A 12,283-nucleotide genomic window follows, 5' to 3' on the forward strand; every position below is an offset into this window, starting at 1 on the left:
TCAAAATATTCATAACATAACTGTGATTCTATAGATAGTAGAGCTTTCAGGAGGTATCCATAATAATTATACCTGACGTGACTAGAAAAAACTATGGAAAGACTCAACTTGGTTGTTATGAATATAAATAAAGTGTAGCTTAGGTGCGTAAATGCATATTCAGTATTGCTTGTTGTTTACTTCTCAGCTTACATATTGTATGCAGTAAACTTCTTCAGTTGAAGGCAGTTGTCTTGTAAACATTTGAATTACTTTCATTTCTCCATCACATTATATGACTAACATTCGTGCAAGACTTTTGTTATCCCTTTAAGTAGGAAGAATAACATTAATTTAGATACGTCTGCTGGTAATGTAATTTTTTTGTTGTATATCATACTCAGTAAATCTGCTGTCATGGATTAAGTCAACGTGTGTTTAGGAAAAGATTCTCTTTTGTTGTCTAGTCTTTGTGCATGATGATGATTAGTTCCAAGTTTGGCGTTCTGTCCCTTACATGAAACAATGACCAATAATTGAGGGTAAGGAACTACTCTCCGGAGGATAATGGATTCTTCTTTCTAAGGTTCTCAATATAGTCATTGATGCCGTAAAGATGCTTGGTCTTGAGGTTGTCATATCATTAAAATTGGCCACCATTTATTCTAGCTGTCAGAAGTTGCAGGTATTGGTTCCCCCGGCTTAAGCTGAGATACGGTGGAGGGGACGGTGAGGAGGTGGAGGAATCCGGAGTCCTTCAGTGCTTACTAACCACTGTTGCCACTCTCGAAGTAGACTATTTCTTCTTATTAAAAATGCTGAACAGAGTTAACTGTTTTACACTGTTTGTTGTAAAATATTGCATCACATGGAATACATCTATTAGATCATGAACTGAACTAATTGTTAATGTGAACATTTTCAACATAAATGTAATATTGAATCAACATCATATATTGGCAACAATGGAATCGTATGTCTAGTGGGAAGGCCTTGGGAAGCCTGGAACGTGACGGGCAATAGGGCGGGCTGAGTCGGTTGTCTGGAGTATTCATCGCTCGGCGAGACAGTGATCCCGGTGGGGGACAGCCAAGCGGAGTATCACAGTTGCTGCCGCAGGGGATTATGGGAAATAAAGCATTGAACGTTGGTCTCTTCTTGGCAACCCTTGCTTGAACAACCCCAGGCTACACCATTGTTTCATCACCAGCATTTGCGGTGGCGACGTGGCAGCCATATTGCCTGCTGCCATCGCTGCCTCCTCGCTTCAAGGATTGTGATTGGTTTTTGCTGTGGAAGTGTTGGTACTGACTGGTGTTAGACTGCAGAGCTGTAAGCGGCTTGATTTGGCTTGTGCGACTGCTGTATCATAGTTGTCGGCTGGATGGAGGACGCAACCCAGAAAATAGTTTGCGTGGAGGCCAGCCGTGCAAGCTAGCACTTCTGGGCTTTCCTTCTTGTGATGATTGAATAGCTTCATTGTTTAGTAAAAGACGTAGTTGTAGATAAATTCTGTGAACATAGTGCTTGTGTATGTGTGTGTATGTGATTTTTCTTATGAGAACATTGCCAATGTGAAAATGTCACTAAATTACCCATGCTTGACATAGTGAATACTCCATAGTGCAACAACAATAGTGTTAACATAAAGGATTTACATTTGTGGTAAGTATAAAAGTGCATAAAGGGTATTCAGTTGTATGTATAATATAATTCATATTTCAGAGAGCGAAGTATAATGTAGAGATTTAAAAGAAAAAAAATATTTGTGTGCTACGTCCCCATTGAAGGCATGCAGGTAGTAAGAAATCCATTAAAGGTCGTGTTTTGAAGCTGAAAAATAGAAGAATGTCAAAAAATACAAAATATGTATCTATGATTAATGGTTTCCCTCTCTTTGAATAAGGTTTTAAGCCTTTTGACATACCATTAAAGCAGAGTCGTCACTCAAATAATAAGAATGGTGTATGTAACTTCAAATCTTAAACTAAATGCTACCTCAAATCTTAAACTAAATGCTACCTTTCCATGAATGCTACCAATTTTTACTCAGTCTCGTTCTTTTCCTGTGTTAATATTATGTTTAATATCTTTAACTAGTAGGAAATTTTATTGCATTACACTTTGTGCACTATCAATTCATTTGGGAATATTCTTTTAGTAGATTTTATTTATTTATTTATTTATTTATTTATTTATTTATTTATTTATTTATTTACATCTTAATTAACTTCACTTGCACATTTATCCATAATCTCATTTTTGTATAGTTCATAAGTATAGTTCGTCTAATGACATGCTAGTAACTATTAAATATATATAACAACAAACTACTGGTAATATCATCATGATCAACATGAATCAATTTAAGTGTAGAACAGTTGATCACAAGATGCTCGTGTTCTTTCAAATTCTGCCTCAGTCTTCCTAGATCGTTGTTTATTGTGTAGACATAGTTGCTCCAATTTTGTTGACATTGCATGATATTCACTCTGTTCAAAATGTGAAATCTTTCATGAATGTTGTCATTTTGTTGTCGGTCTAACCTAGTTTATCCCAATAGCAACCATAAAATCTCATTTGCATAGTTTCTACCTACTTTTTTCATGTATTTTCGATTGAATACCCAAATTTTGCTTCTATATTTAAGACTTGATTTTGAAGTAATGTTACTGCAATGTTGAAAATAAATTGAATGAAATGAAAATGTAAACATAGTGTAGTTTTGCATTTGTGATACCAGTACGTCATTTGTTTTTCGAAATGTCTCTTTATTACTTAAGAATTTAGTCATAATAACAACTTTCTAGTGTTAAAATGAAAACTGAGTGGTAAATTATGTAGTTGACTAGTTTCGACTTCGTGTCAATCATCCTCAGAACTAGTGAGGTATTGCTTCTTGTGGTTTCATCAGTTGTTTTATTAATAATTGTATGTTTGAGATTATAACATCCATATCAATTCTTGGAGATTTCATGCTTCCTTCATCCTTAGTATTATTACATTAAATGTTTCACCTTATGACAGAAAATTTCAAAGTAGTCAGTTTGTGGTTAAATTTGAGTTATTTTTATCTGACTGTAAGGAATATAACTTAGTTGTATTGAGTCATACAAGTTTTTTCAGCTGTCATATAGTGTCTGTATATTCATTAAAAATAGTTCCAACATGTTAATGATTTTAGTAGCACTCGTAATGTTATGGTCAGTATTCATTTGTCCACACCTGTAGAGTAACGGTTAGCACATCTGGCCACGAAACTAGATCGCCCGGGTTCAATTCCCAGTCAGGGGCAAGTTACCTGGTTGAGTTTCTTTCCAGGGTTTTCCCTCAACCCATTATGAGCAAATGCTGGGTAACTATCGGTGCTGGACCTCGGACTCATTTCACTGACATTATCACCTTCATCTCATTCAGATGCTAAATAACCTAAGATGTTGATAAAGCATCGTAAAATAACCTACTAAAAAAAAGTATTAATTTATGGTAAATAACACTGATGCAGGAACTAAGATATAACATATGAATAATAGAAAACATAGAGATCTTATAACAGTGTTACAACATAATATTCCAAAATTGAAAAATACCTAGACTAAGTAGTCTTCCCTGGACTAATATAATTCAAAATCGTAGTGAATTAGTTTTTTAATCATAAATTGACATTTCCTTCATTTGTTAACAAGGTATTTATTACCAGAACCACACTGAACTGCGATGATCAGTTTGTTGCATATGTAAAGTACTGGTACACACTCTGTAATTTGAATTTGTTGAACGTAGGACACATATTCTCTGACCTGATGATGTACATAAATGTTTTTTCTTACCTTTTTGATATGTGGGATTAAATTAACAACAGTTTTCATCCCCAAGTTGATACTTGAAGGTGAACTGCAGTGTAGGAGGGAGTCTTTTGTTAAAATTCAGTGGCAAATGTCTCTCACAAGATTTTAACAATAGTAGGGAGGGAACAGGATTGGTCCTGAATAAATTTCCTCCTAATGGAAGTTGAAAACAAGATGGAGGATGGAAGGTAACAAAGGGAGACCGACATGCCAACTCAGGTTGGCTTGGCAGGTGTGGGTAAGGGGTTGGGGTACCAACCCAGGAAGCAATTAATTCTGGGGGAGAAAGATGGAGGGGAGAGAATGTTTAGAAAGTGTGCTGAAAGCTGGGCCTGTTACTACAGTTTTAGATTCTACGGATAATGTCTGTGGGACTGTATTTATGCCGCATATGCTCACAGAAAGGTTCCCCTAGGTGTTAATTCAGTAGGGAATAGAAAATGTTTCTGCCAGTATTGGAAACATGACTCAGCAGAAACAATGTGTCTATACATATTCTGCTTTCCGATCTTGACATTGCCTTGCCCATTTCACATCACTTTGTCATTTTACATTTCTTTCTTTTGTGTACATTTTGTTTGAACTACTTGACGGATTTTCCTTGATCTCCTAATTATATAATGTAAACTTGATCCATTAAAGCATACCTTTATCATGTTATATGTGTTACTTTGTTCACTGTATGTATTCACATTTGACTTATTAAAATGATTCCACTACAACATATATTATTAATCTGGGCGTCTTGTTTTTTCTGAGGTTTGAAGAAGACCTTTTAAAGGGCCATTTTAACATGTATTTGCTGTCAAGATAAGTAAATGAAAACAAAGAAATTTAATATTTATTTGATGAGTACCTAGACCTTGATAAAAAATTTGTGTGAATGCATATCTTTGAACTTGTTCATGAACTGAACTGAGTCATAATGATTGAGCCACATTTATAGAATGCTCTCATTCATGAGTATTGTATTGTATTGTATTGAATTTATTAACATTCCATGGTATTCATACATTGCTTCACAGCTAGAATATGGAACAAGTCAAAAAAACTTATAAAGTCTTAATTTATAGTCACAGTCTAGATGAAATATATACAGAAGTGATTTACAATATAGTTTACTAGTACAACACAAAGTTTTAGTATCTATTTCATGAAGCGTTATTGAATGTCATGAATTCACCTACAGAATAGAAAGTGTAAGAAATTAGGTACTTCAATTTGGCCCTAAATAATCTTATGTTTTGAGTTTCATTTTTTATATCGATAGGGAGTCTATTAAAAATTTTTACTGCCATATAACGCACTCCTTTTTGATAGCATGATAGACTTGCTGATGGAGTTTAACATATACCTATGATACATTGTATCTGCAATCTTATTTCTATATTGTGTTTATAGCAATAGATTTGGATGAATTAGATAGAATGCAGATTCGAAATACGCTGTAATTGCAAGTAAACATGAGTTCAAACAAGCATTATTTTAAATCACTGAGCAGTTCTAATTTTAATGCTGCTATATTTTTCGGTAGGTTGCAGTGGTGGCCGGTGAGGCATTCTGGTGGTGGTGCCAAAAATGAAAAAAAGATTGTACGCAAATTACCCTAGTGAAATTGATAATCGCAGCTCACGTTTACCTTATGTTAAATAGAACATTAATTAAACCAGCTATTTTACCAGGTGTACAGTTAATAATGCATCTAGTAACAGTTACAATAACATTTCCGAAACTAATAACGAAATTTACAGATACAGATAAGGCAAAACTTTCACAGTATTGCTAGTCAAATACAAATAACTTTTATAACTAGTAAAAATACTGGCAAAAACACACGAGATAAACAGTGATATAGATAATAAATGAACACGTTTGGACTTTATTTAACAGGCCGATGAATCCAAGGCAGCGGCCTGAATAACACATGTTCATGTCCTGCACAGATCTCATGTATCGTTAACAGAAGCATCAATACTATAGCAACAGTGTAGCAATATTTAGTTGCCGCAAAATAAAGCAAATATTACACAACATTAACAAACAGTTTTACATAATATGAAAAAATATTTATATTTCTAAAAAGAACCATGACTATCTCTGCATTTAATATAGTTACACATTCAAATCCAAGTTGTGTGCATTAGTTTTGAATTGGCAACATTACATTAACATTTGGCGCGGAACTTTAACTTGTGTTTTCGTGCAAGTCTGCGGTTGATGGTTGCTGCCTAATGTCTCCAACAACCCTGCCATCTAGCGAAATTTCTGCATTACTGTGCTCTAGCAGGCGGAATATTAACTACTGAGTCAAACTGAATTCGGCTCAAAGTCTGCCATAAGAAACGCATATAGACTAGAATCAGTAGCCTTTTGTACAGTGTTATATGGACGCAGACAGTGCCACACCGAAGTGGCTCCAACATTCGGAAAAATGCTGCAAGAGTGCGTCCCGATCTGTGCGCGCGCTCTTTCAGATGAAATATGAATAAAATGTGTAGAAATAAACTATTAAACTGCTTTTTAGGATATTATTTTTTGTTTCTTTCATTGGTGGTGCCATGGCACACTGGCACTACCCCAAAAGCCGCCCCTGGTAGGTTGGAAATCACAATAGGATTAATGAGCAAATGTAAGCACCACTGTTGTGAAGTAGCAGCATATCTGACTGTGAAGTGAGCAGGCCCTGGTTGAAATCTTGGTTGGAACAAGGTAACTAGTTGGGTTTTTACGAGGTTTTCCCTAAATTGCTGGGTAACTTTCGGCATTGGACCTCGGACTTATTTTGCAATAATTTCTTCAAATATCATTATCATAATTATTACTATAGTCCAGGTTAAGTTCACGTTGCAGCGTGCTATATAAGTACAAGAGTGTGACCATTTGATGACAAATATCATTCACAGAACAGGAGTGATAAGCACAATAAGTAAGCCTCAGGCTGCAGTGCAAGCCTTCGGGCCCTTCCTCCGTAAAAAAAAAAGGGGGGGAAAAAACTCTTGAGTATTAAAAGACAATTATATGGTACTGAAGTCTTATGTAGGTTGTAATACACATGTGTCTCCCCTTGCATATTAGCATTTTACATTTTCTTTTCGTTTCTTCATCATCATTGCCACTGCCACCACCACTATCACCATCATCATGCTTCTCCTCCTCTTCTCATTTTCATCGTGTATCTGACAGTGTTGAATGTTACATATCAAATTAGCAATGAATACAAGAGAATTAAAGTGAAAAAAAAAATCATCTGAACAAATATGAAGTGGAATGAGAGAGAAATTGCGAGTGTAATTAAGTGAATTAGATATGTCATGTTTTTCAATGTTATGGGTTGAGAGTAGTAGGAGGGGTACTATAACTGTAGGAGTATTATAGAAATAAATATATGGAAAGGGATAATAAAATAGGAAATTTAGGAGCGAAGCGAAAAGAAAGAGATAAATATGTAAATAATCAGAGGATAGAAAAAAAAAAGTGATGTTAGTGTTGTAAAATAGAGTAAACGGAAAAGTCAGCAAGTAATGTAGGAGAAAATAGTGGGAAAACAATGATTAAGAGTAGGTAGGATTTGAGGGTAGAGAAGAAAATAAATAAATAGCACAAATTATTAAGGAAGGAATATGCAATATTTAATAGGTGAGCGAGAAATGGAAGGGAGACAGTCTAGGTAGGAGGGAGAGAATAGAAGAGGATAGAGAGGGAAGGACATATAGCAATTCAGTCGTAACAGAACATTAGAAAGTAATCAAGAAAATCTCGGCAAAGAATACATTAATAGAAAAGAGTTATATGTATTAAAGGGATGGTGGATCGAAAAACAGAAATGTGAAGGTCCACCATAACTGTGAATTGTAAAGTTGAATGACAAATAAATATCATATATCATATCATATCATATCATATCATATCATATCAAATTAGTGTAGCCTATTTATTTGTCTTTTGTGAAGTCCCATTTATATTACTTACTTATGACTTTTAAGGAACCCGGAGGTTCATTGCTGCTCTCACATAAGCCCGCCATTGGTTCCTATCGTGAGCAAGATTAATCCATTCTCTACAATTATATCCCACCTCCCTCAAATCCATTTTAATGTCCACACCTGTGGAGTAACGGTTAGCGAGTCTGGCCACGATTCCCGGTCGGGGCAAGTTACCTGGTTGAGGTTTTTCCATGAGTGTCCCTCAACCCAATATAAGCAAATGCTGGGGTAACTTTCGGTGCTGGACCCCGGACTCATTTCACCGGCATTGTCACCTTCATCTCATTTAGACGCTAAATAACCTAAGCTGTTGATAAAGCGTCGTAAAACAACCTACTCAAATAAAAAAATAAAATCCATTTTAATATTGTCCTCCCATCTATGTCTTGGCCTCCCCAAAGGTCTTTTTCCCTCCAGCCTTCCAACTAACACTCTATATGTATTTCTGTATTCGACAATACGTGCTACATGTCCTGCCCATCTCAAACATCTGGATTTAATGTTCCTAATTATGTCAGGTGAAGAATACAATGCGTGCAGGCCATTTATATTAGATAAATTTATTTGAATAATCTTGAATTTGTCATTTTGTTCTGTCCCATTTTTTGTAGTGAATTTTCATCTGATTTGTGTGGAACATATTCTTTTCTGGTTTTGTTACTATATTTATGGTAAGTTCATTTTACCCAGCAACTCATCTCAAAACTTCCATTTTGCTTGCTTCGAATCTACTTTCGTCTTTCTTCGCTATCCTTTTAATACGTATATCTATTATTTTTATTATGTGAATTTACCAAGATGTTTCGATCTTTTGATTTATGTGTTATGCAGTGAAGAATGAAGAGTTTAAGCACTGCACAAATTAATCCACATTTTGCAATTATTCGTTATTATATAAAAGAGTTACAAAATATGAAATTAGTATTGCATAGAATACAATGGTTCATCCCCAACAGATTTTCAAAATTATATCCAACATATGTAGTTTGTAAGACTTACAAACATGTAGCAATTGCTCGGAGGCATTTTCGTTATATCTTGCATTGTCAGAGAACTATAATGTAATTTACAGAAGTGGGAGAGAAGGACGGGATAAAAAATCAGAAAGCAATTTGTAATTTTCTTCCAGTAATATCAAATGTTTTTATTGCCGCATTACTTGCTTCTGATTGTACTTTTATCTGCATGCATTCTTCTTTGCCTTTGCCAGGTGAATATGTCGTCAAGCCTGGTGGCATTGTTGATGAGCTGAGCCCTGGTAGCAGCGCTCTTGCTGAAGAAGAGCCATCGTCTCTAATTGACTTGCCGGGATTTTCCTTGGAAGAAGCATTGCAACTTGTTGGTTTGGATGAAGATTCCACAGAGGTAAGCAATAGTCGTTACTCATAAGTTTGTTATACTCGGACACCACTTGGTAGAATAACATACAGCAATATTTTTCTTTATATTTACTGAGTAAGATAATGTTCTGATGTATATTCATTTGTGACTCAATTTTTTTTAACAATAATATACAAGAAGACTGACATTGTTTCAGATTGTAAAATTATATCATTAACTTTATTAGTCACTAGCCGTACCCGTGCACTCTGCTGCACCCGTTAGAAATAAATATAAAGTAATTACATAATTAAAATAGGACATTTGATCCAGGGAACATTCGTGTTTGATAGAAGGATAAATCGTTTATTATGTTACTTAATTTAAATTGTATTTAAAAAATTAATATGCGATCATTCTGATCCAGAGACCACTCATTTGGTCATAAAAATTATTTTAGGAAATACAGGAAACGAATGTATAGAATAGCCTATCAAGTTTTCTGTGCATAAGAAGCTATTTTAATCTTACCTGACCTCGATTCACTCAGAAGTTACTGTAATAACATTATAGCATTATGTCCATCTAGAGAAACTACACTTTCAAATGGTGAATTAATAATTAATTATACAAATCGATTAATTTAGCTTCCGATATTACTTCATACAAACACAGAAACATTCTCTGTAGGCTATGTTTCATAGCTTTCGATTGTTGTTGTCCAAGGGCCCTCATAGACGAAGTCATTTTTCTATTTCATTACACCGCCTTACATGGCATTGTTATTGTAATTTTGAAACTCATTTATCTCATTAAATATCAGTCCAATCAAAATTTTGCAAAATTTGGAAAATCTAAAATTACCAGTAAATTTCTGCTACAGATTTATTATTAGTATAGATTTTACGTGAGATAGTCAATTTTTTTTAGGAACATAACCTTCACATTACCATTACATTTTTCAGTAGAATTTATTTCATTATATGTTTACACATTTTTGCCTGTACCAAATCTTCTTACTTTGTATTTTAATGCATTTATAGCGAGTAATATTCTGTAGTAGGCAGAACACAATATTACATTATCATTGATTATTTACTCCTGAAATCACTGGGCATCTCTTTTATTTTTACTCGTTTCATATTGATACAAAGAAATTTGACAAATTTTCTCATATAAACATATAAAATTAATTTCGTACAATTGAAAATATGTCTTTTAACTAAAAAGTTACGTAAATTTCGTTGTAGAATGTACCGGTAAGTTTCAATTCTTGATTTTATGTCAGTTTTTAAGTAACTTAGTATCAATGTTGCAGACACTATAAGAAATTATTTTCTCATACTAAAACCTTGTGTAGGCTAATTACAAAGGTACAAGTAGTGAATGACTGTAACTCATTAAGATGTTAGTGGAACTGTTATAATAAGTTACTTGATATACAGTAAGTATGTAGCTTGAGAAGAATATGCCATTTATTTTACCCAACTCACAAAACGAAGACATATAAAATTAGCAAAATGTTGAAATATTGTTCACAATAAAACTTACTTTTTAGGTATTCATTTAAAATAAATTTAATTGTTTTTAAGGTTATGTGAAATTCGTCCAGCACTGTATCATTGCAAACGTGTTATAGTAAACCAATATATAGGTTCGTTAGTAATTTAAAAACAGGTTTTGGTCTATATTTATTACAGTATTTATAAAAATTTCATATGTAAATAAGTAAATTTAAAGAATTTTACAGTAAAGTGCCCTTTTCAGTTGCTGAAAACAACAAATTTAGAATTGTTCCTGATTGTCAAAAAAATATATCAATTCCTAATGTGTGTTTCAAACTTGTTACAAATATATGGAAAGTTACTTAATTATATTTGGTGTCAAGACTATCAGAATTCTTATTCATGTAAATATATTGTGCATAAACAGTTTTATTACAAAACTAGAAAATTAACTTAAAAAGGAAAAAGAATGACATTTCACATATAGAAAGCTTCAGTCTGCCATTAGGAAAGTTCAGGATAACAGGGTTTGGAATTGAACGGGTTACATCAGCTGCTTGTTTATGCAGATAACTTGAATTTTTTAGGAAAAAATCCACAAACTATTACGGAAAACACAGAAATTTTACTTAAAGCAAGTAAAGAGATAAGTTTGAAAGTAAATCCCGAAAAGACAAAGTATATGATTATGTCTCGTGACTAGAATATTGTACGAAATGGAAAATATAAAAATTGGAAATTTATCCTTTGAAGAGGTAGAAAAATTGCAATATCTTGGAGTAACAGTAACAAATTTAAATGACACTCGGGAGGAAATTAAACGCAGAATAAATATGAGAAATGCCTGTTATTATTCGGTTGAGAAGCTTTTTTCATTCAGTCTGCTCTCAAAAAAGCTGAAAGCTAGAATTTATAAAACAGTTACATTACTAGTTGTTCTGTATGGTTGTGAAAGTTGGACTGTCACTTTGTATGATAGAACAGTTATTGAACAGATAGGCCCACTATGTAAATTTAAATATGTTGTTTAAGATCTTACGTTATTTTGTCTGAAAAGAAATTTGATATATTAGTAATCATTTTAAATTGTGACATCAATGGAATTTAGTAGCAGTAACCAAATAGCCAAACTCTTTGTTATTCAGAACACCCAAAAAATTTGAAGCCTATTACATCTTGGCAAGATCAATTTCTGTGACATCCAGACTTAAGGAAAGTGTGACTGAAAAGGAATCATGTCCAGCAAAATGTATATTTTGAGACTGCTTGATGATGATGATGATGATGATGATGATGATGATGATGATGATGATGATGATGATGATGATGATGATGATGACAAGAATATGATGGTGACAGCTGTGATGACAATGATACTTTAGATGCTAGGGAATTCAACTTTTACATAAGGAGACATAAAAAAACACAAATAATTCTGAGATGCTGCAGAACCATGGAACCTAAACAACAAGACAGTAAAACTACACCATGACAAAAAGAAACGAATTGAACTGAACAAAATCTGTAACCCTCTGTTTCTGTTCTCTTTCCCGAGCTTCCTTCTGTCTGCCCCTTCTCTCCCTCTCTTCGGCCCTTGTTGTTTCCCCCATTTTGCTCCCTCGTTGATAGGGAAATTCTATACAAATAT

General features: G+C 33.9%; 1 protein-coding gene across 9 annotated transcripts in view; it reads left to right on the top strand.

Moving 5' to 3' along the window:
* Positions 1–12,283, top strand: part of cnc (NFE2 like bZIP transcription factor cap-n-collar) — a 406,452-nt gene that overhangs the window by 259,471 nt on the left and 134,698 nt on the right. For all 9 annotated transcript variants that reach the window (XM_069822992.1, XM_069822989.1, XM_069822988.1 and 6 more), the window contains one exon: positions 9,021–9,175. In XM_069822992.1, the coding sequence (XP_069679093.1) occupies positions 9,021–9,175 (155 nt within the window). The remainder of the gene's footprint in view (positions 1–9,020; positions 9,176–12,283) is intronic.

This window comes from Periplaneta americana, chromosome 4 (genome assembly GCF_040183065.1).
Source record: "Periplaneta americana isolate PAMFEO1 chromosome 4, P.americana_PAMFEO1_priV1, whole genome shotgun sequence".
In the NCBI taxonomy this organism is placed as follows: Eukaryota; Metazoa; Arthropoda; class Insecta; order Blattodea; family Blattidae; genus Periplaneta; species Periplaneta americana.